This window comes from Aythya ferina, assembly GCF_964211825.1.
Source record: "Aythya ferina genome assembly, chromosome: 2".
Classification (NCBI taxonomy): Eukaryota; Metazoa; Chordata; class Aves; order Anseriformes; family Anatidae; genus Aythya; species Aythya ferina.
In genome coordinates, this window is record NC_140297.1 from 63,253,418 (window position 1) to 63,280,853 (window position 27,436).

The 27,436-nt window shown below is 41.9% G+C and overlaps 1 protein-coding gene across 10 annotated transcripts in view; it reads right to left on the minus strand.

Annotated features, from left to right (window-relative positions):
* ELMO1 (engulfment and cell motility 1) overlaps positions 1-27,436 on the minus strand; it is a 317,584-nt gene that overhangs the window by 235,065 nt on the left and 55,083 nt on the right. For 8 of the 10 annotated variants that reach the window (XM_084508945.1, XM_084508956.1, XM_084508952.1 and 5 more), the window contains 3 exons: positions 23,374-23,414; positions 22,393-22,465; positions 7,323-7,373 (listed from right to left, as the gene is read on the minus strand). In XM_084508945.1, the coding sequence (XP_084365071.1) occupies positions 7,323-7,373; positions 22,393-22,465; positions 23,374-23,414 (165 nt within the window). Of the gene's footprint in view, positions 1-7,322; positions 7,374-22,392; positions 22,466-23,373; positions 23,415-24,720; positions 24,815-25,065; positions 25,140-27,436 lie in introns of those variants that run through there. The other 2 variants (XM_084508955.1, XM_084508954.1) reach the window with 2 other exon arrangements.

Below are 27,436 nucleotides of genomic sequence, written 5' to 3' on the forward strand. Positions count from 1 at the left end.
AGCAAGACTGGCTAGCATGTGATGCCAGGTAGGCAATGAGATTCCACTTTAATTAGCAAAGGCATTAATTTTTTAACATTTTTATATTAATACTCAGCAAGCACAATTTCTACCACCCAAAGCACTGTACAAATGTAATTCACAGAGCAGTCCTGTGCAACCACTACACGTAGTTAAGGAGGCAGAAACAGAGAAACAGGGAAATGGTCACGTCTAGAGCTGTGTGCTAAAACAGTGATAAAATCATTACAGATACATAGCTGTACATATTATGCAAATATGCCTAAAAGACGTTTATACAATCCGTAGCCACTTAGGAGTGTTTGAGAAGCAGTGCTTTTTTCCTACCCCTGCTTTTGAAATAATCATTTTTTCTTACTACTTAAAATATAACTTTGAAACCTGAACACATGACACTAAACCTTCATCTATTAAAAGACAGAAGACAACTCCACTTCCCAAATCTTCCTCTTGTATTAAGTGTAGACAAATATAAAAGTAGCTCAACGACCTCCACAATCAGTGCTCTTGGTATAAGGTTTAATAATAACTAATTCACCACTATATAACAAACGTAATCACAATCATAGACTTGATCTGCAAATATGCATGTATTTACCCAACTTAAAGGTTATTAAGTCGGTTGAACACAGATTAAGGCAACTGTAGATGAATTGTAGATCAGATTCCCCGACCTTTTACTCATTAAAGATAGAGGACTTCAATGCATAAGTAAAAATAAGTTGAAAAACCCACTCCTCCCTTATATGCGTCTTATATGGGTAGATCGTAGATGAAAAAACAAAACAAACAAAAAAATCAAAAACATGTTATTAAAATCTGTAAAAGCATTCTGGGAAAATACTATGATGACTGTTAGCAAACACCCCTATTGACATGATTGCTCATGCTAGAAATGCTAATACAGCTGCTACAAACAACTCACAGGTTTGAGAACTCAATCAATCAATCTCCAACCAGGGGAGAAACAAACAAACAAACAAAAACACATGATAAAAGCAAATGATCAGGCACTGTAAATACTACATTAGAAATGGCTACCCATTGACTCAATGTTAAAGGTATACGGTTCATGGGCAAGCCATGTCTTCCTAAGTACCCAAGAAGCTACTTTAAAACAAACAGCTAGCGGTCCAATAATCAGTTCTGTTTCAAAATCATTAAATTAAAGGCAGAGGGAGAAAGAGAACAGTTCCCTGAGCTTAGTCTTCCCAGCATTTTAGCAGCCTTTCAAAATGATTAGTCATTACAATGAGGATTTGCAGGTTGGACTCCATTTGCTGCATTGCAGGACAGAGCTGTCCTTTTGGAACAGTCTCACACTCAGGAGCAATTACAGCTCATTTATACACCTACCCATCATCCACGGGAATAAGGGTAGCACAAAATAGACAATAACAATCTGGCATTTCACCTGTCACATATGTTCAAATACAACAAAGATTGTTGCATAAAAAGCATTGAATGATACCCCTCAGAAATGCAAATGGACAAGGGGGGGAAACAGGTCATGGAGAACAGCAAAAATGCACAACAGCACATTCTTAACAAAGAATTGTTAAGAAAGATGATAGGATGGCAAAAAAATAAATGAGAAAGATGATATAGGAACAAAGATAATATGAGAGAAATTCAATCTGTATTCAAGTTACCTAGGAAACACAGTGTCTGTGTGGTGAGTGGTTTATAGAGGAAAAAATAGCATTGTTTAGAAAAAAACAGCCTTTCAGAGAATTGCACAAACTTAGCAAACAGACCTGCGGAAACAAAGAGGCAGTTCAAATTCCCACCAGGCCCAACGACTGGCGTTTGCAAAGTTCTAACTCAAAGAAGTCTAACATAGACACGTCATAAAACTCTGAAGGCAAGCATTTATAATGGATTTAGCAGCACACCAGAACTGCAGTTTTGCTCTTGCAGTATTAACAATGACTTTCAGGGGAAAAAAAGGGACTTATACACACACCCGAAATTATCTAAATTTGAGATTCAAAAAGAGAAAGTATTTCATTTAGATAATGGGAAGTTGGATTTCTAATCTTAATTTTAAGGAAGCCAACCCAAAAATACTGTTGTGTTTCTCCTAGCTTTCTCCTTCCCCTCACCCCACCATTTAAATCTTTAATAGTACCTATAATGGGTACATGAGCAATACACAACTTGAGACTAAAAGCAACAGAACTCAAAAGATCCTATCTTGTCCTTCTCACTCAACTCCAGCATGCAACTGTGAATGGGTATAGCCTGACTTTTGCTTCTGATGCTATTATACTATATGAAAAGTAAGAACTAGAAATGCATTTTAATTTCCTGCAGCCTTCAGAGCTGGCCGTAACTATTCCTCCCAACTCTTCAAAAAAGTTTCCTCAAAAGGCTTGTGAAGTTCAAGACAGATTTTGCTTGCCCACGATAGCCAAAAAGTAGAAAGCTTGGACCTCTCTGAAGCTACATGGACACATCCCAGGCACCAGATAATTTGTATGGGGCTCCTCTTCACTTCTTTTAATCTTTCTTTTCTTTCTTTCAAATTCCCGAACCTCTACACAGTGTTTTTGCTACTATTTTCTTTGTCTGAGGGGAGGAGGAGATAATTTCAGTTTTATACTGATACAGAGTGGGGGGCGAGAAAGGAAAAAAATAGAATCTTAATATTATCACAGGATGAGAAAAACATTTTCTACCTGGAAGCTAGGAAAGCATCATTCCCATATGGGAGGCGGTTCTGAAGGGCAGAGGGGTCCAGGAAGGCTGGGCGCTCTTCAAGAGGGAAGTCTTAATGGCGCAGGAACGGTCTGTTCCCACGTGCCCAAAGACGAGCTGGCGGGGAAGAAGACCGGCCTGGCTCAACAGAGAATTGTGGCTTGATCTTAGGAGGAAAAAGAGGGTTTATAAGCTTTGGAAAAGTGGGCAGGCCACTAAGGAGGACTTTAAAGAAGTAGCGAGGCTGTGCAGGGACAAAATTAGGAAGGCCAAAGCTCATCTGGAGCTCAATCTGGCTACTGCCGTTAAAGATAACAAAAAACGTTTATATAAATACATCAACACAAAAAGGAGGACTAAGGAGAATCTCCATCCTTTACTGGATGCGGGGGGAAACTTAGTTACAAGAGATGAGGAAAAGGCGGAGGTGCTCAATGCCTTCTTTGCCTCAGTCTTTAGCGGCAATACCGGATGTTCTCTGGATACCCAGTACCCTGAGCTGGTGGAAGGGGATGGGGAGCAGGATGTGGCCCTCATTATCCATGAAGAACTGGTTGGTGACCTACTACGGCACTTAGATGTGCACAAGTCGATGGGGCCGGATGGGATCCACCCAAGGGTACTGAGGGAACTGGCAGAGGAGCTGGCCAAGCCACTGTCCATCATTTATCAACAGTCCTGGCTATCGGGGGAGGTCCCAATCGACTGGCGGCTAGCAAACGTGACGCCCATCTACAAGAAGGGCCGGAGGGCAGACCCAGGAAACTACAGGCCTGTCAGTTTGACCTCAGTGCCAGGAAAGCTCATGGAGCAGATCCTCCTGAGAGTCATCATGCAGCACTTGAAGGGGAAGCAGGCGATCAGGCCCAGTCAGCATGGCTTTATGAAAGGCAGGTCATGCCTGATGAACCTGATCTCCTTCTATGACAGAGTGACGCGCTGGGTGGATGAGGGAAAGGCTGTGGATGTGGTCTACCTTGACTTCAGCAAGGCTTTTGACACCGTCTCCCACAGCATTCTCCTCAAGAAACTGGCTGCTCTTGGCTTGGACTGGCGCACGCTTCGTTGGGTTAGAAACTGGCTGGATAGCTGGGCCCAAAGAGTCGTGGTGAATGGAGCCAAGTCCAGTTGGAGGCCAGTCACTAGTGGCGTCCCCCAGGGCTCGGTGCTGGGGCCGGTCCTCTTTAATATCTTCATCGATGATCTGGACGAGGGCATCGAGTGCACCCTCAGTAAGTTCGCAGATGACACCAAGCCATGTGCGTGTGTCGATCTGCTTGAGGGTAGGAAAGCTCTGCAGGAGGATCTGGATAGGCTGCACCGATGGGCTGAGGTCAACTGCATGAAGTTTAACAAGGCCAAGTGCCGGGTCCTGCACCTGGGGCGCAATAACCCCAAGCAGAGCTACAGGCTGGGAGAGGAATGGTTGGAAAGCTGCCAGGCAGAGAAGGACCTGGGAGTGATGGTGGATAGTCGGCTGAATATGAGCCAGCAGTGTGCTCAGGTAGCCAAGAAGGCCAACGGCATCCTGGCTTGTATTAGGAACAGCGTGACCAGCAGGGCTAGGGAGGTGATCGTCCCCCTGTACTCAGCTCTGGTGAGGCCGCACCTCGAGTACTGTGTTCAGTTTTGGGCCCCTCGCTACAAGAAGGACATCGAGGTGCTTGAGCGGGTGCAGAGAAGGGCGACGAAGCTGGTGAGGGGCCTGGAGAACAAGTCCTACGAAGAGCGGCTGAGGGAGCTGGGCTTGTTCAGCCTGGAGAAGAGGAGGCTCAGGGGCGACCTTATCGCTCTTTTTAGGTACCTCAAGGGAGGCTGTAGTGAGGTGGGGGTTGGCCTGTTCTCCCACGTGCCTGGTGACAGGACGAGGGGGAATGGGTTTAAGTTGAGCCAGGGGAGTTTTAGGCTAGATGTTAGGAAGAACTTCTTCACTGAAAGGGTTGTGAGGCACTGGAACAGGCTGCCCAGGGAAGTGGTGGAGTCACCATCCTTGGAAGTCTTCAAAAGACGTTTAGATGTAGAGCTTAGGGATATGGTTTAGTGGAGGGCTGTTAGCGTTAGGTTGGAGGTTGGACTCGATGACCTTGAGGTCTCTTCCAACCTAGAAAATTCTGTGATTCTGTGATTCTGTGATATTGCACAATTATATCTTTCAGCCTGCACTTTACATTATCTCCTCCATCTACAGTTGCTTTCACATAGAATTTCAGAGGAAAAAATGGAAACAGATGTCCTTTTAGCTTCTCAGGGTTAAATACAAACATTGTGTGGGTCACCAGGCTAAAAACCACAGCTTGGAAGCCTTTAATCTATCTATTTTAGGTACCTCTATGATGACCACTTCAGCAGTACCTTCAAAGCAAAGACACTATTCTAGTACGGGAACATTCAGAACTTTATTTTACCTCTATTTAAAGAATACAAATACTCTTTAATCTGACAAAAAACAACCCAGACCTTTAAAACCTGCATCCAAGTTACTTCCCTGATTATGGGGAAAAGTTAACTAAAAAAAAAAAAAAAAAAAAAAAAAAAAAAAAAAAAGATAATAAGCCCTGGTTTAGTGATAAATGTCAATACTGACAACTAGAAACTAGAGCGGCCTTCTAGCTCATAACAGGATGGCAGATTAGGATCCCTGCGTCACTCTTAACTGTAGGCTTGTGCAAGCATGGTCCCTAACTTGGTAGAAAATGGGTAACAGCCCAATATCCTAAGGAGCCCTGTCTTGGCTGACTGAACCTAAGGCAGATGACCAAAGAAACAGAACAAGCACAGGAGAATCTTATGCAAGGCCCTGCCTTCCGGCCCACAGCTATTAGTAGAAAGAGTTATAAATCCAAAAGTTATCTTCTGTTTGAAGGTCACATTTCCAATTGCACAAGTGACCATGCAGACAGACAGCTATTTCCACAGATGCGTCAAAGCACAGCCTCAGTTCAGTTTTGCATGGTGCAACTCATTGTGGATTTTGTGATGGGGAAGGATTCCATGAGTCATCTCATACTGTCACTCCACGTTGTGGTTACACAGAAGAATGATGCAGTGCATTTGGACCACACTGATTCCTGATGAACCACAGATGTTGTTTTGCTTTCACGACATCCCACATCTGGCCAGTAGATAGCCCTTTTTCAGTGGAGTGGATATTTGGATATTTGTTCTTACAAGTCCCAAAGGTTAGGAGCTGGTGCCAGGGCTTTCTGTTTCTTAGGAAGCTCCACCAGATGGGGTTTACTCCACAGGTAAGTGGTTTCTCATGTACAAGGCTGTTCTGATGACATATAGCAAGAAGCTTTGGAGTCAGACTGGCAACAGCAGCTTAAGACCATGGCTCTTACTCCTACAGCTGTAAAGCTCTGTATATGACCGTGGAAAAGATGACAAAGGATAATGGAAATCTCTTGTCTTTGTTCAGACAGCTGCTGCTTAGGTGTCCTTTCTGTTAAGAGGACACACTCACGTAGATACACTTAACCAAAAACTTCAGAGGCATGCATGTGTTTTCATAATGGCTTCTTCAATTTCTGTGTATACACAAACATGCATTACAAACTCAGTCACCTCCTAAGCTTAGTATAAATCACCGTCAAGTTAAGCATGCTGGGGACAAGTGGAAATGCATATGGTATCTGGAGGACCTAGGAAATTTTTAGCAACATACATCTCTTTTTTTTTACATTGACGGTAGGTCCTACAGCTGAAAAGTGACCCATCCAGTATGTATCTCCATATGACTTCTAGATAAACAAGATTTTGCATCTGACACCACTCTTAACAGGTTCAACAGAAGCCAAATTTAAAGCACCACAGCTCTGTCTTCCTTGCTTAAATGAGCTGCAGTACACGGGGGCAGATTTTGGACATAAGAATGCAATGATTCTGCAGAAGCTAAAACACCACCACAAAGAGGTAAACCATTTTAATGGCACACTATGCTTGTCAGTAAGGAAATGTGATTGCTGCTGCCAGAGAAATACATCTTCTGGGACTAATAGTGGCTTTCAGCATGTGGCAACAGCATGGTTCAACTCAGCAGGAAAACAGGCCATTACAAGGCAACCAGCAACTCTGCTATGCTTTTTGAGGAGCTGGCAACGAGGTGGTATTGAAAAAATAAAGACAAAACAGTAAAATCTCAACATTATAGCTGCTGCTCAATCAGTAGAAACCCCAACAACAGGAAAGCTCTGACCTGCACTGCCCAGAAGAGCTCTCCCAGATCCAACCCTCAGGCTTTTCTCTTGGCTCAGAGCTCTTGGGCAGGACAGGAGAACATGAGTGATGCTGCAGTTCCAGCAGGGAAGCAGAGGTATCTTGGACATGAAAGCTCTTCCCAGTGGAAGAGAAGAAGCGAAAGACAAAGAACACCCAACTGTGACAACCCTGCCACAAAATTTGACTAGAGAGACACCACCCCAGCCCACAACTCAAAAAAAGAGATCAACACAGTCTTCTTGTGACCACACCATCACTGTCCTTTGTAGGGGGATTGTGGGATACGGTGTAGCTAAAGCCTGAAAATATATAACTTGCTTCACAGTGATTCTACTAATCAAATCTTTACTTTGAAGGGAGAGAAGAACAGAATGGTAACTTACTGGAGACGTTGTTAACCGAAGGATTGCTCCATTTTTTATCTCATTACGATTCTGAAAGAGAAAAAAAAAACACAAAGATTTCCTTAAGACATATAAAAAGATGAAACGTGCATTAAATAGAATGCCACACTAAAATAGCAACGGTACTTTCCCTTGTCTATGTGCAAAAGCTTCCCCCTTCCACATGTGAGCTAACATGCATGCAGTATGTTCCTGATTTAGGCATACTAACATTAGCTTCAAGAAATAGGTGGCTATTCATATGATATTTAACAGATCTAAACCCTTTTGAGAATGACTTCATATTTTGCAAAGTTTAGCTTCCACTGGCAACTTCTAAATATTTGTTTGAAATATACTGTCCATGGTGTCTGGCTCTGATACTGTGCCACATAGTTGAGGAGTTCGTAAGTTTGCTGAAACCTGTCATTAAACATCTGCAGGACTTAAGTTTTATCCCACTGGCTCTCTGTTTTCTATAACAAGAACATGCTGACTTAAACCACTGGAACCAACCACTGAGTTCTGCCACCACAACCTTGCATTCTCCCTCAAATTAAATACAAAATAAATAAATAAATAAAAAAAGCCCTGCTGTTAGTGGTAAGTAAAGTTCAAACATGCCATAGGCCATTCTCCTTACCCTGCTGACAGAAAGAGAAGGCATTAAACATTTTCTCTTTGTTAATCTCACATAAGATGTTCAATTAAACTAAAGCTACGTGTAGATGAAAAAGTTACCGTGGCACAAGTTATGGTGTATGCTTACAGTGTATGCTTTCCAGCCACTCTTCTCCAAGCCTATACGTCTGCATGGGGTTGTTATGACCCAAGTGCAGCACCCAGCACTTAAGCCTTGTTGAATCCCATACAAGTGATACAAGTGGATGTGGCCCATCAATGTGATACAAGTGATACAAGTGGATGTGGCCCTCACAACATTATGGCCAGTGCCCGTGTGCATGGCCTTACCCTGTGGTAAGCACGAGGGAGACGTGCACCTCTATCAGTAAGCTCCCTTCTGTTCACCACAGGTCAACATTGCAGAGGTACCCAGCACAATGAGCATGCTAACAGGTACTGGCCACCTCTGCACAATGCAACACACACTCACAGATGCATTCACGGTTCATTAGTTTGTTCATGGGCCAATATCCTCATTTGTCAAAGGTATGTGAGGAATCCCTAACAGTTTGAGAGCTAAGAGTTCATTTTGTTCTAAAAACCACAGTGCAGGCTTTCTGCAGACTGATGTTTACACAAATAAATCAAGGTGTATTTCTTCTCAGGCAACTTCTCCCAATTTCATTTAATCCTTACAGCTCACAGTTAGACAAACCTCAAATCCAAAATGCTAAAAAAAGGATAAATCTTGCTTGAAACCAGGTCAAGCAGTCCCAAAATAAAACTCCAGTACATTGTCTCTTTCTTGGTACCTAAGTCCTCTGTGGGATTGGTTCTAGCAAACCCGCAAGATCACCCTCCGCCCACAACATTTCTTCACTCTAAATGAAATACTTAAAGTGTCAGACGACACAGTGGATACAAGAGAGACATTTTTTATGGCATCATTGCTTACATATGCAGCTAACTCATCTGAGCCCCTAGCAGTCTCCTCCTGATAGTGTCATTGCCTTCCTGCCAGAACAGCCCAATGGATGTGAGCCAGACTCTACTCCAGAGAGGGGTAAAAAAAAGTAAATAAATAAAAGGTGAGTGGCTAATTACACAGCAGAGATGACACTAACAAAGTGCCAGATTTGCTCCTCCTGTAGTAAAACAGCATCAGACAAAGCTACACCTCATCACGTCTAAGGAATCTGTATGAGGTGGCAAGAGTGAATTTGTGTGGTTAAACCCAAATCAATGTTGAAGCAAACTCACTTTCCAAACACTTGTGGCAGCTTAAACTGTTACCACCTCCTGATTTGTGGAATTGAATATGAGTAATTGCTTCAAGACACAGTTGGCATAGGCTAACTTCATCTCAATCAACATCTTAGGCTAAATCACTGGACATCAGTTGGGTTAGGCTACAGTATACAGGTATGCACGTGCACATCGAGTTACATCAGTTTTACTTTTAAGGCAGCAAATCCCAGCATGCAACAACGTTAAAAAACAGAGAATCAGATAATACTTAAACAGCTTAAACCGTACCAATCACATGCATAAATAAATAAATAAATAAAATAAAAGTGAAGGACAACAAGGCAATCAGGCCCAGCCAGCATGGGTTCATGAAATGTAGTTCCTGCTTGACAAATCTGATCTCCCCCTATGATATGATGACATGTTTAGTGGACAAGGAAAAGGATGTGGTCTATAGCAAAACATTTGGTACTGTTTCCCACAGCGTTCTCCTGGAGAATCTGCCTGCTCCTGGCTTGGACAGAGGTATTGTTCATTGAGTAAAAATCTGTCTGGGCAGTCTGGCCTAAAGGGCCACAGTGAATGGAGTTAAATCCAGTTGGAGGCTGTTCACCAGTGGTATCCCCCAGGGCTCAGCACTGGGGCTGGTTCTGTTTAACATTTTTATCAGCACTCTTGATGAGGGGATTGAGTGCACCCTCAGTGAGTTTGCAGACACCACGTTGGGCAGGAGTGTTGACCTCCACTTGAGGGTAGGAAGGCTTTGTAGAGGATAAGCTGGATTGATGGGCCACATCCACTTGTATCACTTGTATGGGATTCAACAAGGCTTAAGTGCTGGGTGCTGCACTTGGGTCATAACAACCCCATGCAGACGTATAGGCTTGGAGAAGAGTGGCTGGAAAGTTGCCAGCAGAAAAGGACCTGGGGGTGCTGGTTGACAGTGGGATGAACATGAGCCAGTGGTGTTCCTCGGTGGCTGAGAAGGCCAGTGCCATCCTGGCCTGCATCAGAAATCATGCGGCCAGCAAGAAGGGATTGTCCTCCTGTACTCAGCTCTGGTGAAGCCACACCTCGAGCGCTGTGCTCAGTTTTGGGCCCCTGACCACACAAAAGGTTTGGGTTGCTTGAGTGTGTGCAGAGAAGAGCACCAAAACTGGTGAAGAGAAAACAAGAGGGGTGAGGAGCAGCTGGGGGTGCTGGGGGCTGCTCGGTCTGGAGAGGAGAAGGCTGAGGGCAGAGCTCCCCACTCTCCACAGCTGCCTGACAGGAGGCTGCAGCCAGGAGCAGCGTGTTGCTCTCCTTGCTCAGGAGACAAGCGATAGGACGTGAGGTGACAGCCCCAGGCTGCACCAGGGGGGTTTGGGCTGGGTGTCAGGAAGGATTTCCTCTCAGAGAGCGTGGCCAGGCCTTGGAAGGGGCTGCCCAGGGAGGTGGCAGGGTCTCCAGCCCTAGAGGTATTTAAGAGACGTATGGATGTGGCGCTTAGCAACATGGTTAAGAGGTGGTAGTGTTAGGTTGATGGTGGACTTGATGATCTTAAGGTCTTTTCCAACCTAAATGATTGTATGGTTCTATGAAAAGTGAAAGTCCACTAATATCATTATGAAAGTGTTGGAGCTAAGTAAATAGACTGTTCTTAAACAAATAAAGAGCACCCACGCAGGTTTATTCTTTCAGCAGAATAACTTTAAGCACAGAGTTTCTCATGTTTCCTGTTACAATTAACGTGAACTACCAAATGAGATGAACAAATGAGTTTGTGGTTTAACAAGTTAAGTCACTTCATCTGGGCCACAACAAGCATATGTGCAAACACTCTTAGTCCGTTGCAAACACAAGTTAGACTAAATCTGAAATGCTCTCTACGCAGTCAAGTAAACAAGTTAAAACAAAAAAACTAATTACATAAATCCACAACCAACCTAAACAAATGAGAAAGATCTTGTTAAAAAACACCCTATTCTCTCCACAGTCCAACGAATTTAAAACGAGCATAAAAAGGGAAGCTGATAACCTCACTGAAATTCAGATACCACAAACAGACAAACAAGGGCAGTACTATTCTCCAGAGTGACTGTATGTCAGCAGGTGCTATATAAAATAGCACGGGAATAAGAGAACACACAGTACATAAAAGCGTCCTTGGAAGTTTTGTTTAGGGTCTTTCTGTTTATTTACCAAGATGAATCTGAAACACCACATACTCCAAATTCCACCACATGTCTGAGCCCACAGCCCACAAGACCTTTCTCTAATCACCCCTGGCTCACAGCAAAACACATCAGTCTGTCCTGTGCAGTGCATTCAGTTGCTGCTATCACCAGCAGCTAGTCTTCAATTTCCGATTTAGACAAAGGCTTAAGGAAAACTGACAGTGCCTTTTATATGTAAGTTTTCACAGTATCAAGTTTCTAATGCAGCAGGCTAGCCAAACCTTGCAAAGAGTTAGATATTCCCCAATCAAAAATCCAATTTTGTTTATCCATGCTACATAATGACTGAAGCGCCTACCACGAAACAGCATCTAAGTGTACAATTAAGCCAAGAGGATTTCCTACATGAACTGTGTGGTGCAGTATTCAGCATGCCAGTTAATTGCAATCGCAACATTTATACACAGTTAATCTGCTTAGCATTAGGGACAGCATCCTGTGGATTGCCTTAACAGAATAACAGAATGTCATTCCAACACAGCAGCCTGCCTTTAGTAATCGCCCTTGTATGCACCACAGCTATTCAGGACAGGGCACACCACCACCTGAGGGGCCAGGGTAGACCCCTTCCAGGATATTTCTGATCTCATGTGTACATTGTTTGTAGATGTTGTTCATGATGTCAATCTTTATTAGGAAAGCTTATTCCTGAGCAGAAAGTAACTACTTAAACATCACTATCCAAAATGCCCCTAAAGAAACTCTGCAACAAGAAAATAGACTTGTTATGTTACCTAGGCCTAAGACAGCAGTTATATTATGGATACAAATAAGCTCCACTTGAAATATTACACCTTGCAAGAACACACACTCACAAGATTTTATTCTAACCAAATACATAGCATTTCCAAGCACCATATATTTGCATGATACTTTCCAAGCTGAGTTTTCAACAGACATGCAAATACAATCGCAGAAATACAAAAACTACAAAATACTGCAGGAAGTAGAAGATACCTGGACTGTTTGCTTCGTGTTCTCTTTTTAGGGCCATCTGACTTCCACATCCACTGGCTGGAGCAACACAAACCTATGCTATCTGCCATCAGATTATGTTCCTTCCCAAAGATTTGCCTTTATTGTGCCACAGACAATTTTGTCCAAATCACATGCAGAAGGCTTGCATTTAAACAGCAAGGTTAGCAGAGAATTAGGAGTCCACCAAACCCTGACTAAAGGATGAAGGTATGTGCATTTGCTTTCAAAAATTCCTATCAAAACAGTCAAATCATTTACTCAGAGTTTTTCTGGAGACACACTTTGGAAAACGTATCAAGTAAAACTGAGGTTTATTTTGCCATGTATTTGTCTTATCACTTTAATAACCTGTTACACCCAGCAAAATGCCTCATGATTCAGCCCACTGCAATTGATTGGAATGGAATGTTTGCTTAACATATTTGAGGATGACCTACAAGCGTTGGTTCCTGTGGTTATAGCTCACTCAGCATTATTTTTACCCTTGACCAGTTTTCTTCACAGACACCTCTAGCCAAGCTAAAGAATAATAGCCAAGAAATTCAGAATTCTTTACATATTTACATTAAGTAGTTAATTGTTCCCTATTTCCACACTACTGTTATTTTGTTACATCTTCCTTCAAGCTGACCCAGCAATAAAAAATTAGAGCTATGAATTATACTTGATGTTACAGAGTTATCAAGTCTAACGTTTTTACCGGGATGAGTATGGGCAAGTAGTAAAGAAGAGCAAAAATGCTGCATAAGTTTTGTTGATACATAATGATAATTAAAGTTACAACTCAGGAGAAGTGGAGTCCATGCTGACAAGCCTCCCTTAAATCATTGACTCAAAGTGTTGCAGAAGCCAGCAAACATCGAGTATCACAACTGCTGTTGTGAACTAGCCAGAGAGCTTCTTTTTGCCATGACACAAGAAATTGTGGCAAAGGAAGACAAAGGTCTGGATCACTGCAACTGTTCAATTTACAACATAGCCTCCAAATAGTTGTCTTTTCAGATCAGAAGGTGTGATGAACCACAATGCAGGGGCCTTGCAGGAGTATGGGGCTGGGAAAGAGCATTGCTCATGCTAGCTTCACTGCTAGAGACAGAGGATGTGGTGACTCTAAACCTTGCATCAGAGCAACTATTGGGAATACAAGCTTACTCGCTGAGGGGTTTTGTGAGCCAGTTCCAAACTATGTTCAGCCCATGATGATAATGGTGCCATTTTTAATGTTGTCTTTTAAATATAAGGACATTTCATTCATCTGCTTATTGATAACAGTCTATTCTTAGTCAGTCACAATTTCATCGCTTTTTTTTTTTTTTTTTTTTTTAATCTTATGCCTTTGAGGACTCCCTATGCTTTTTAATTCTTCTTTCCTACCACCTTCATCATAGAATCACTTAGGTTGAAAGCGACCCCAAGGATCACCCAGTTCCAACCCCCCTGCCATAGGCAGGGACACCCCCCACTGGACAAGGTTGCCCAAGGCCCCATCCAGCTTGGCCTTGTGCACCTCCAGGGATGGGGCATCCACAACTTCCCTGGGCAACCTGTGCCAGTGCCTCACCACCCTCTGAGTGAAGAATTTTGTCCTTATAACTAGTCTAAATCTACTCTCTTTCATTTTAAAGCCATTCCCCCTTGTGGTATCACTACACTCCCTGACAGAGTCCCTCCCCACCATTTCTGTAGGCCCCTTTAAGTACTGGAAGGCCGCTATAAGGTCTCCCCAGAGCCTTCTCTTCTCCAGCCTGAACAACCCCAACTGCCTCAACCTGTCTTCTGAGGAGAGGTGCTCCAGCCCTCTGGTCACCCTCACAGCCATCCTCTGGACATGTTTCAATACATCCATGTCCTTATCATAGAATTATTCAGGTTGGAAAAGACCTCTAAGATCATAAAATACAATCTTTAACATAATACTGACAAGTCCACCACTAAACCGTGCTACAAACCTATACCTAAATGTTTCTTGAAGACCTCCAAGGATAGTGGTGACTCAACCACTTCCCTAGAAAGCCTATTCCAACGCCACATGACCCTTTCAGTAAAGAAATTTCTCTTGATATCCAATGTAAACGTCCCTAGTGCAACTTGAGGCCATTTCCCCTCATCTTATCACTTGGTGGTTCCACAGGCCCACCTCTCAAACCTGTCCAGGTCCCTCTGGATGGCATCCCTTCCTTCCAGCACGTCAACCGCACCACACAGCTTAGTGCCATTGGCAAACTTTCTGAGGGTGCACTCAGTCCCACTGTCCATGTCATGATGTTAAGATGTTAAACAGCAACAAAAACAGTAGCAACCCCTGAATAATGCCATTCATAACTGGTTTCCACTTGAACATGAAGTCATCAACCACAATTCTTTGAGTATAACCACCCAGACAATCCTTATGCACCGAGTGGTCCCGCTGTCACATCCATGTCTCTCCAATTTAGAGACAAGGACCTCATACAAGACAGTGTCAAATGCTTTGACCAAGTCCAGGTAGATGACATCAACTGCTCCTTTTCATCCCTATGTGCTTGTTGCATGAAATGGAGGAGAGCAGATGCTGAGTTCCCTCCATTTGTTTTGAGAGACTTTTGTGCGATTCTGCAAAGGGAGTTGCCTTCATTTTTGCTTTCGTTATCATTACTCAGCTCCTTGCTGTGTTTGCAGACAGGACATCTTTCTAATTCCTGCCTTCCCCAAGCTGGGTGGAGTCACTAGTATTTGTTCTTCTTCAGAGGTGCTTTTGCTCGTGACCCAATTTTTGATGAATACAACTTGCAATTGTACAGTCATGTGAAATTCCACCATGCCATTACAATCTCCCTGTGTGGGAGTATATGCAAATGATAGGACAAGAACTGAACCACTTATAGGGTTGAGGTTTTTTGGAGGTTGTTGGTGGTGTTTTGTTTTGTTTCGTTTTTTTCCATTCACATTTTAAGCACTTATCTGTTCTCATTGATCAACTGAATTTCACTGAGATAAATACTAAGAATTTTCACTTTCATGTCTAATTTCAATCCAGACTTGAACTGGACCAAACTATGTCCAGCCTTTCCTTTTCTCTACATTCAGTGTGACATGGTATTCCCCTCATATTCTTAAACTTCTTACTGTTTTGGGGCACCTGCAAGATCTTTCAGAAATTGCTAACACTACAGGTAGCAGACAAGATCAGACTGGCCATGCTCCTTCCTGCTTGCTGCTAATACTACCCTATGGACTCCAGCAATAAACAGTGGACATCGGTGTATTTCTTCAGTAGGCAGAAGCAAAATTTGAGTATCTATGTGTTAAATGACTTTCAATCCTACTTCATTCAGGCTGATTTCAGTAACAGTAGTCATCCTTATCTAGCAAGTTAGTCCAAGTTTTTAGGACTTACTTTTTAGGACTTTTGGCTCAGGCTAAATTTTCCAAAGAAAAACAAAATCATTGTGTCCTGTCAACCTGCTAAACTTTCTGTCCCACTATGAACAACTTAATTCTTCTTTTGCTTGCCTCCTTTTTAAGCATGTGGTATAGCAATATATTTAGTTATGTATTTAGTTCCACATCAAGACTGATGAGAACCAACAAGTGTGTTTTTTTTGGTTTGTTTTTAAGGCTGCATACACGTTTATTCTTCTGAAAAAAAAATAATGTCATTTTGCCTCACGTATAATCAACTAAAAAGGAAAGGCTCTGAAAATATGTTTGTTATAGCAATTGAATGTAGGTACAAGTACACCACAAGCACTGTGTAACTGTTCCAGTTCAGCTGATACGAAGCAGGTCTGTATAAGATCCATTTGACAGAAAAATCATAGAATCATAGAATATCCTGAGTTGGAAGGGACCCTCAAGGATCATCAAGTCCAACTCTTGACACCGCACAGGTCTACCCAAAAGTTCAGACCATGTGACTAAGTGCACAGTCCAATCTCTTCTTAAATTCAGACAGGCTCGGTGCAGTGACCACTTCCCTGGGGAGCCTGTTCCAGTGTGCAACCACCCTCTCTGTGAAGAACCCCCTCCTGATGTCAAGCCTAAATTTCACCTGCCTCAGCTTAACCCTGTTCCCGCGGGTCCTGTCACTGGTGTTAATGGAGAAAAGGTCTCCTGCCTCTCGACACCCCCTTACGAGGAAGTTGTAGACTGTGATGAGGTCTCCCCTCAGCCTCCTCTTCTCCAGGCTGAACAGGCCCAGTGACCTCAGCCGTTCTTCGTACGTCTTCCCCTCCAGGCCTTTCACCATCTTCGTAGCCCTCCTCTGGACACTCTCCAACAGTTTCAAGTCCTTTTTATACTGTGGTGCCCAGAACTGCACACAGTACTCGAGGTGAGGCCGCACCAGCGCAGAGTAGAGTGGGACAATCACCTCCCTTGACCTACTAGCGATGCCGTGCTTGATGCACCCCAGGACACGGTTGGCCCTCCTGGCTGCCAGGGCACACTGCTGGCTCATATTCAACTTGCTGTCTATCACGACCCCCAGATGTTCTTTAACTCCTCTTCATACTTGAACAACCACCCATTTAGAGGGATGGATGGTTTTACAAGGTGCAGTGAACAAACATCATAGCCCAACGCTAAATGGGGATGGTTCTGACTTCTCTCCTTCCCCATGAAATCCTGCAACTTCCAAAATGCTGGCTATAGTACTTTTTGGACAACTTTTCAGAGTGGTGGAGGAGAGGAGAATCATCTCATACCTTTTTAATTCATCATATCTGCTTAACAAAAAGTTTGCATGATCTAATATAAGGGATGGTGCAAGACCCTTGAATCATGTCCAGGGAAGGATTGGAGAGAACCAGTCAAAACCCCAGATCAATAAATTCTCAGCTGGGTTTGTTCACACATGGGCTCATCAAGTAGTTATACAACTGTTTATACAACACAAAAATGGAGGCAGGAAAGTGAAAGAGACTGAAAAGCAAAACTGTACTTTATCATAGCAAACTGTGATTTTATTTGGCAAGACCAACTTCAAACCGCCACCTTGGCTTAGGTCTTCAGATTTTTATCTCAGTAACAGCATTTGCTTAAGGAGCTACAGCTCCTGCACTGACCCCTCTTTGCTAGGGGTAAATGCATCGGGTAAACTGCATCAGAAAACTGATTTCAACTTAGCAAAAACCCACACGTTGTTTTTAGTTGTTGTTCTGTTGTTGTTTTAAATGTCCGTTCCACTTCCCTGTTCTCACTTCCCCACATGATCTCACCAACAATACTATGTGCCCAGCTAAGTCAATCATTTCCTGATGTTTACTTTGCAGGGTGCTGCTCTTATATTTCCAACTTATCAGAGGACGATGGTGCTGCTTGTTATCTGGCTCCTGCTTCCGTCTTATTGGGACAACTCTGTGGTTACTTGAATTGGGGAACCGATGCAGGTTAAAAATATCTTGCAACTTTTTTTTCTGCAATCCATAAGAAGGATGTCTGCCTACAGTGTAATAGCTCTGGTGCTTTGCAGAACAAATGGTACCTAATGATGTTGTCTTGGTAGATCACTCCACCTGAAGATGAGTAAATCATGCAAAGTAGGGACTTTTTTTTTTCTTTTTTTTTTTTTTTTTTAATAAAATGGTGCAGTTTCAACAGTATTCAAGCTGGGGTAAGTGTAGGTTGCTGGAGAAAATGGTAGTTCAGCTTTTTTCATTCCCTTCTCTAGTACCTCAGTGACTGTATTGCTAGAAAGTGAGTTAGTTGAAATAATGGATCAGGCAGAAGAAAGGTCTGGATTTTTTCCTCCTTTTTGTAAAAGAAGTGGGGGAGGAAGAGGAAATTTTCAGATTAAATGATTGACTGTACTGCTGCATGGCTGTAGATCTCAGGTAAGGAGAGTGTTGGTAGCCCACATGCTAGAAGGTTATGCGCAGAATCACGCTGTTTGCAGGTTGTAGAATTGTACAGGATCAGGTACACCCTGTAACCCTAACATGGGTGCAACTTGGTTTATTTACTAGCTTCTGCAGTCTTTGTATAGGGGTAGTTAAACAGTATGCAGAAACTGCTAGCGATTCATGTTTTTTCAAGGAGCATGCTATCCTTTAATTCTGAAGTGAAGAACTGTAAGATATTCCCTGTTTCCAGCAGCTTCTTGGAAAATGAATATTATTACAGGATTAACTACCTCAGTATTTCTTCTAAAACACTAGAGGCCTGTCATGCCAAGACATACAATGTTGATAATTGCATCCATATCTTTTAACTCTCACCTTATTAAAGCTTTTGGTGACCAAAAATGAACCCCCCCAAAAATTGCTACCAAGTCAGCCTATTGTAATATCAAACCCCATATTCTACCTCCAGCTGTAAGAAGAGCAAATGCCACTCAGGATCATGATCTGACTGTTTTCACTCTCTTCATGCTTCCACAGCAACCACATTTGTTGCACTACATATTTTTGAGGCTACATCTATACTTCGTCCATGCCTGCTTTTACAACCTTTTGTGACAGCAAGTTCAAGATGTTCATCGGCTGCTGCATGAACCTTCATCTGTTTTAAACTGACACCCTAACTGCTTTCATCAAGCACTCCCTACTTCTCATCTTGCAGATTTCATAATGGCAGCTCCACATTCAGCTTGTCCACTACTTTACTGACTTGGTAAATGTTGATCCTGACCCCTCCTGACATTTTTCTCACCAAACTGAAGAAACTTTGCATTGTGAGGCAGCTGCTCAATCCCATTAATCATTTCACTTGCCTTTTTATGTATTTTATCTGACAGTACCACGTTCTCCTTAAGATGTGACAATGAGGCATACCCTTAAATGCACTGCACAGAGCCACTCAGCCGCCTTTCCCCAAATTCCTAGTTTTGCCACCAAAGAACACAATGGACAAATACCCAAGCTGTGGTTTTCAGCCCAAGAACACTTTTAGCATACACAATTATACAGCCATTTTCTACTCCTCATATAACATTTTCTGTCCTCTAACTGAGCTTGCCCAGTCTATAGTGTTCCCGAGTTGTTACACCTGATATACACTAGCATCTATTCAACTACAACTTGGACAGAATGATGCAAAGGTGACTTTTTTTTGTTCTCTACTGTACAGCACCTAGCACAATATGATCCTGATTCAAGAGGCAGGCTTTTAGATGTTTGAGCTATCAGGGAACTCCTCTTCTCCCTGATAACAAAGGCCTTAAAAATATATATAATAATACACATCATAATGCAATACTAGTCAAAGACATCATGATTAAAACACCAACTAGACTTGAGCTTAGGCACTATGCCTGCTTGATTTTCTTGTTCACATAACTTCTTTCATTTCTGACATTTTTTAAAAACAACTGCCAAAATAAATCATTAAATTTTCCACTGCCCTTTCAGGGGCACAGATATAGCCAAACCAGAACCCAGGAGGCAGCAGTCCAGACTGCAGCTCCTGTGACAAGCCTCATCTCCAGGAGGAATACAGCCTGGCTCAAGATTTGTTAGAAGCCTGCCTTTAATACAGTCTGAGGGAGTTATTGTTACTCCTGTAGAGGCATTTTTTTCCAAATACAATAATAAATAAAAAAGAAAGAAAGAACTGTATGGGTGTTGTTTTTATTTATATATGGCATAATCAGGAAATATAGGTCAGCTACAAAAGATAAAGAGTTCTGTGTATGACAACCAAAACACAGATGCTCTGTTTGTCACCCAAAACAAAAACATAATTGTAAGCCATGTGTTGCCAGTCCCCCATTTATAACATTTTCACTTCAAAGTTTCTTGTTACCTTGTACAAGATTTCCCTAATTGCTTTTCTTTCTGTTAATTTTAAAAGTAGTGATATTTTAAAGTCATCCCTACCTGCAAGGCCTCAAAAGCCGGAGTTACCCAGGCTCTGCAGAAACATTACCTATAAATACAGTTTTCCTGCATATGTACAGACATACATGTACAATTATAGTTCGAGAGCAGTGGAAAAAAAATACTTATTTGAAGTTGTTACTGGAGCAAAGGAGCTCTGCTCATCTCATAGCAAGAGGCAGATTAAAACGTGTGCTTTAACCAACTAGTCATTAGTGCTGTAGCTTCACTGAAGTGCACGCGTTTGTCCACATCCCTGGTGTTTTTCATGTTTCTCAAGCAACAATATCTTATCACACACAATCGAAGGAAAATATGCAGAAGGGGTCTCAGCCTGTATAAGCCTCTCTTTATAGCCTCCATCCAACAAGCAGTGATAAACATTGAACAATATCTAATAAAAGTCACAGACATCTGAGTAATACTGGTGGCATTTAGAACTCTTCTCATATTTATGTGACTCAGAATCAGACACTGCATATTTTCAGTAGAGAATAAACAAACTCAAAGTCCTCTCTGCAGTACAATCCAAAATATTCTAGAAGTCCATCCTTTTCCACCCTTGTTGCAATCTAAAGGCAGCCAAAAGCCATCACACTTCCTTTCATGCAGAACAGAAAACATCTATGTTCTCCAAAACAGGATCCTACCCACCAAAGGTAGAGGCAAAGCCTCTTCTGATTGCATTGGGACAAATTCCTTCAACAAACCAGTGTATTTGCTCAAACCTTCTTCTTGGAAATATTCACTGTACAACCAGAGTTTAAATGCCAACAGGCAAGTTCAGTTGGGTCTAGCATATTGAAAAATGCTGTGTCACAAATCAGGGCAATTAGCAAAGCAGTCCCACTATTTAATTTGGGTGGAGGAATAACAGCAACCAGTAATTACTTTAACAGTTTTTCTTGACAGACACTTCAAAGGCCATGACAATTGAAATTAGAGGAGAGAAGAGATTAAAAAAAAAAAAAAAAAAAAAAAAAAGAGAGAGAGAAAAGGGAGATCCCAAAACAAACTATGACATACTGAGAAGGTTGGCTGGGGTTACAAACAGTTAAATGAAAAACTGAAACTGGTCTGTTAAATTAAAAAAAAAAAAAAAAAAAAAAAAAAGCGCTGCACTATCTTATGAGCAACTGTTCTAGCTGTCTTGCTAAATTTAGTCTTTCTAAATGCTTAACTGTATCTAAGTTCCTTTTATTTCTTGGGCGTGGATAAGAATTACAGCAAGAGAAAAGTTAGTTCATGTCTCAGCTGCGTTTAGCAGCTCCTAAACATCTGTGAAATGCAAAACAGAAACAAAACACCCTTCAGCTTAAGAGTAAACCAAAACTGAACTGATAACAAGACAGTAGCAAGGGTTATCTGCCTCTATGCAGCTAAGCTCAGGTCTATTTAGTTTAAAACCTGAGGTTAGGGAATCTTCATGCTGACCTCAGCAGGTTTTGAATCACTCTCTTTTTTTTTCATTGATTAGAAATGGTACCTCTGCAGCTCTATTTTGTGCAACTTTCCAAACTTTTTTTTTTTTTTTTTTTTTTTTTCTGATTTCAGCTTTTCTATCAGTGATACTAGGAACGAATGTACTACTTTGTCTAATTCAGATTAACATGTCCAATTTATTCAGACTAAGCATTCCATTTTTATTACAGCTACAGCCATTTCATTACTCTGTGCTGAAATCATTGCATCACTTCATGAATCACCCACTGCCATGCTATCTGCAGACCAAAAAGAGGCAGCAACATAACTTACAGAGCAGGATAGCAACAGGACAGCAGGCAGGAAGGAGTAGCAAATATTACAGTCAAGGATTATTTCTACCTGATCAGCCAAAGAGAGAAGCAATATGCACTGAAATTATTCTCAGACTTCAAAGAGCCCTTCGTGCTTTACGTATTTCAATTTCCTGCACACAACTTTTCAGCAGAATACTAAATATGCACAAACATGAAAGCTGATGGCCTCAGTGCTGAAGCTTGATTAAACTTGATAGACATGAGGGCCTCGGCATGTTCAAACTTTTATTTCACCTTTCTGAACAAAAGAAATTAGTGCAAAAGCATTAAGTAGATCTCCCAGTACCTACCCTCTCACTGACAGTATATTATGGAAAAAGCTTCATATTTTTTATAATTAGTATTAAAAAAAAAATGTGGCAGTTGTTTTGATAGTCTGTGCAAGAGGTGTGTTGAATGATTTACCTACCTTCTCTGTGATGTAGAAGTTAGAACTGTCAGCATGTTGCAGTGCAAATTGATCATGATTTGCAAGAGACCACCTTAGAAAGATGAAAACAAGTTAAATCACAAAATGAAACCTTAAAATAAAAAACATTTACACAACTTTACCATGATGAAACAAGTGCCTGTATGTCCCATGTATTTCTCATACTTACTCAGTCTTCAATTATGTGCTAAAAAAAAAGAAAGCACGCTTACATGGGGAAAACCTCAGTACAAATATATCCCTTAAGTTAGATATTTTCCCTTTTCATAAGCGAAACAAAGCTCTACATTGTCACTGCACTGACACTTCAGTGCTCCAAAAATAAATTGATAATGATCTGATAATTCATTCCAGATCTGTTAAAAAAATAGGAAGTATAATTCTTCACTTGCAGTTAGCAAGATCACTATATTACTAAAAACATTTACAGTACCAGGATTTTATGCTATCTTATACAATACCCAATGCATATAGTACTAAATTGATATATTACATTACTCAAAATATTGTCTCTCTAATTCAGCATCAATTTGATGAATGTAAACTAGCTTTTTCTCTATGGTAGCGCTTGCTGGAAACAGCATTTTTTCAAATATTTGCATACCAAATCTAAAGCAAGACATTTCCCTTAGCCAGTTACTAATTCATGCTGCAGGACTTGGTTGCCACATTTTAGTTTCACGTGAGCATTCATGTCAACTAGACCAGCCTACAGCATCCAGTAGGTACTGTTTATAAATCCAAGCCACAACCAATGCAGTACTTCCTTAACTGTGGTCCTCTGTTGATCTGTGATACATTGCAAATCCAAAAATCTAAAGATAAAACAACTGCAAGGTTGAAAAGTCTAATGACTTGTCATAAAGGACATCTAAACTTTCTTCAGAATACTCATAACCTCCTGGTTGGCTTAAATCAAAAAGGTATAGTATCTAGTATGTCGTGTATGGCAGAACTTACCCATCGCAGACTTCTTTTATTATTGAGGACAGTGGTTTTTTCTGGTTAAGGAGAGAAGAAAAAAATAAAAATCACTGAATTAGAAAGGCCTGAGGTCTGAAAATAATTCCAAAACTACAGATTCCGAATAAGAAAACAAATTAGTAGCATTTATTTTTCTTTTCAATATTAAGCTTGGAAGGACCCAAAAGTTTTCTGGTGTTTTGGGCTGATAATCTAAAAAGACAGCTATTCTATACATATTCTCCATGATATTATCAGTCCTTTATGTCATCGTTAACCTATATGGCATCAACTCAGCTTCTCCACTGAGAAATCAAAGGGTCTTTTGTGTGTATTGCATCTCACTGCAGCAGAAACAGAAAATTCAGATATCAACAAAAACATTTTCCAGCAATGACATCTGAAGCAAGATGACATTCAATATTTTTAAACCTTTTAAACCTTTTTTTTTTTTTTTTTTTTGGCCTTTTCAGATACCATACATGTGATGACAATAACCCTCTCTAAGTATGCATATACAGGCTCCCCTCTGATAAAACAAACTGGAAGGTGTTACAATCCCAGATGTATCAGTTCTGCTTTATTTTCTGCATCTGCAGGCACAAGCATTTGGACTGACTGAAAACAGCCCTGCTGCTTTGGGTCCCAAAGAAGAAGGAGCAGTCTAGTCTGGTGATGGTGCAATACTCTGAATGTTGCTCTAAACATAGGGTGCACACACAAGTGCTTTTAGGAAATTTCTGGGTGAAAGAAAAATGCATGTTTTTAACCTAAAGTATAAATGAAGTTAAATGGGAAAAAAAATAAAATAAAAAAGAAACAGAAAAAAATCACTTTTGGATGACTACAGGGTCTTTTTCCTCCAAGACTGGGTGACCACACAATCTATCGCATACATCTGTTGCTTTGTGAGAACTCCCCAAATGACCCACGGAGCCTCCTCTTTACTTTCAACAATCACAGTTCAACAGTTCATTGAATTCTTAAAAAAAGAAAACCGCACAGCAACCTATAAACAACCCAGAAGCCAACACTGTTACCAAAAGCAGCAGACTCCCTTTAGTGTTTATGGAAAATTGATAAGGCTAAAAGTCAGCTCAGTAGCAGGGTGTACTATGGGAAGGGAGAATTATTTTTCCTTTTGGATTTGTTTTCTAGACAGCACAGACAGAAAACAAGGGATGAAAAATCCCTGCTCACACCAGATTCAGGGAAGGATGTGTTATTTCAACAGTCTACTGTCAACTAAATCTTTTTATATACAGGTTAAAATGTAAAATGAGCATTTTAATGGAAGATAAATGAAAGCAACTGCTGAAAGAATCCCGTCCCCTCTTGCCATACCTTCTGGGTCCTTGCTTTCCACCCTTCCTCTTTCACTGCCATTGCTGTTTTCATGTGACCACGCAGATGAGTCACACAAGGGAACCTGATCAAACTAAAAAGCGACATAGGAAAAAGGAAAGGAAAAGAAACTTTCATCTGGATCTATATCCTCATCTGACTTGCTATGTGCCTAAATGAAAAGCAAATGCCAGTACACAAGAGAAAAGGCAAGAAGCACAAAACTGTTCTCCTCTGCAGCAGCCAGCATGCACCTTCTCCATAGCATCTTCTCGCCTTTGTGTCTGCAGCTGGGACCAGATGAGGCAGATCACACAAAAGAAGGTTTTCCTCCCCACAACTTACAAAGAGAAGAGAAAAAGGAAAAAAATCCCACTGATGGAGGAGCACTGGGCTGTCCAGCTCTGGATAAGGCCCAGTTGGTGTCCAATGGGCACGTGCCGGCTTGCAGGTGAGCTACCCCAAATGGAGTGTGCAGATCTGCTTGCTGCCTCCCCTTCGCTCCACAGGATGCTCACATGTACCCCTCTGACATATTGGCTTATCTCAACTGAATTTGTACCTGGGGTATTCATTCCCTTCACAAAGTAAATTGGTATCAGCTAACAGATTTAAAACAACAGAGGACAAGAATAATTGCCTCTCCTCCACACCTACTACAGGAAACCAGGATGAAAAGGAACTGTAGCAACCTAGACCTGCAATGATACATAGGTTGAATATAATTACTGTTAAAATCAGGATATCAGTACTTCTAAATCCTCTACCCCATCAGCTTCCACATCCTTTCTCAATGCCACCCATTTCCCTCCCCCTTTTCCAATACTATGCCACCTTTGTATTATTATTTGACATTGTTTTTTGTTCACTTTTCTAAGTATTTCATTTCAAACAAATCAACAAGAACCTGTAAGGGACAGTTCAAAAATGAAAGCAAGGATCCTAAATAATAAAAATTATTAACACAGGCAGCCTTTCAGGGTACTGCTTTGTCTTCCTGTGCTATGTTGGGTTTACATAGCAAGGTTTTGGTAGTGGGGGAGCTGCAGGGCTGTCTTCTGTGAGAAAAGCCCATCAGCTGCCCCATATTAGATAAGGGCCAGTTTCAGCTGGCTCTAAAGGGACCCGGTGCTGCCCAGAGCCGAGCCAGTGAGGGATGTTGTTTGCACCCCTGTGAGAGGAGATTTTGCCCCGGGCCGGAGCTGCAGCCCGTGGAGAGGAGCCCACACAGGAGCAGGGGGTCTGGGGGGAGCTGCCGCCCACCCGTGGGGGACCCGTGCTGGAGCAGTTTGCTCCTGGGGGATGGATGGATGGACCCCGTGGGACGGAGCCGTGTGGGAGCAGTGCTTGAAGAGCTGCTGCTGTGGGCAGTCCCCGCAGGCTCGGGTCGGGAAGGACGGCATCCCGTGGGAGGGACCCCATTGTCAGGGAGGGACCATGAGGGAGCGGTGGGGACGAAATGCTATAGACTGACCACAGCCCCCAGTCCTCGTTCCCCTGTGCCGCTTGGGGGGGGCGGAAGTGGAAGAGGGTGGATGGGGGGAAGATGTTTTCAGTTTGTTTTCTCTGTTTCTCACTTCTCTAGCTTGTTAGTAATAGGTAGTAAATTTCTCCGGTCTCCTTACTCTGAGTCTGTTTCACCCAACACGATAATTGTTATCTCCCTATCCTTATCTCAACCCTTGAGCCCTTTTCATGATATTTTGTCCCCCTTCCCCTTTGAGGAGAGGGAGTAAGAGAGGGGCTGTGGTGGAGCTCAGCTGCCCAGCTGGTAAAACCACCACGTGTCACTCTTGCCACAGTACTGAAGTGACTAAGCACAAGTCAGTTAACAGCAACAGGATGATGAAAAAGTGGAAGTCTTCTGGGACACAAAGTTTGCAATCAGTAATTCAATAGCACTAGAGTGAGCTTTACAAATTAACAAATGTAAATTAATTTACATTTGCAATCCTAATAAGCTCCTGCTCCTCATAATCCTTTGGGCTCTGCTCCCCCTGCAAATAACTCTCCAGACAAAACTTCACCCCTTCCCGCAAAGCAGACAAATTGCCATCAGCACAGGAACTCCCAGCTGTGAGCAGGGCACTGCTGAAAGCAGGCAAGGGCTGCCACAGCCTCCCAGAGAGACTCTGCACACCTGCCCTGGGGCCTCCACACCAACAACCTTATTTGCTCTGCAAGGGGCAGAAGGGTGAGTGATGGGCTCCTCATTACAGGTCAATTTTATAGATATGTTTTTTTGAAACACGAAAGATGAGGTAAACATTTACCTTTGCTTTCTGCAAAGTAAATCTACTCTGCAGGCCGCTGAAAGATATGTTTGTGGGTTTTTTGGCCCAGATGTAAATATTTGCCTGATGTCAAGGAGAAAGAATATTGTTTTGATTATTTCAATCTTCACACAACTATTTTTATGGAAATATACATCATATTTTTGCAGCATTTACTTGTAAAAAGAAACTCACCTTAATATGCTTCAAAGAATTTCCTACCATCAGATAATCCAAGACAATCTCAAAGTATTCTCTTCATCAAAACAATTATTTTGTACTAGTGTCTTGTAATTGTTTTGGATGTTTTTTGCCTCTATATCCTCTCCTACACCAGGAAAATTGAAGTGTGCTTTTACACATGCTGAGGTGATCTTCTTAAAGCTTTAAGAAGATCAAGCTGTAGCTTTAATGCATGAAATAACACAGATCAAAGTAAATCT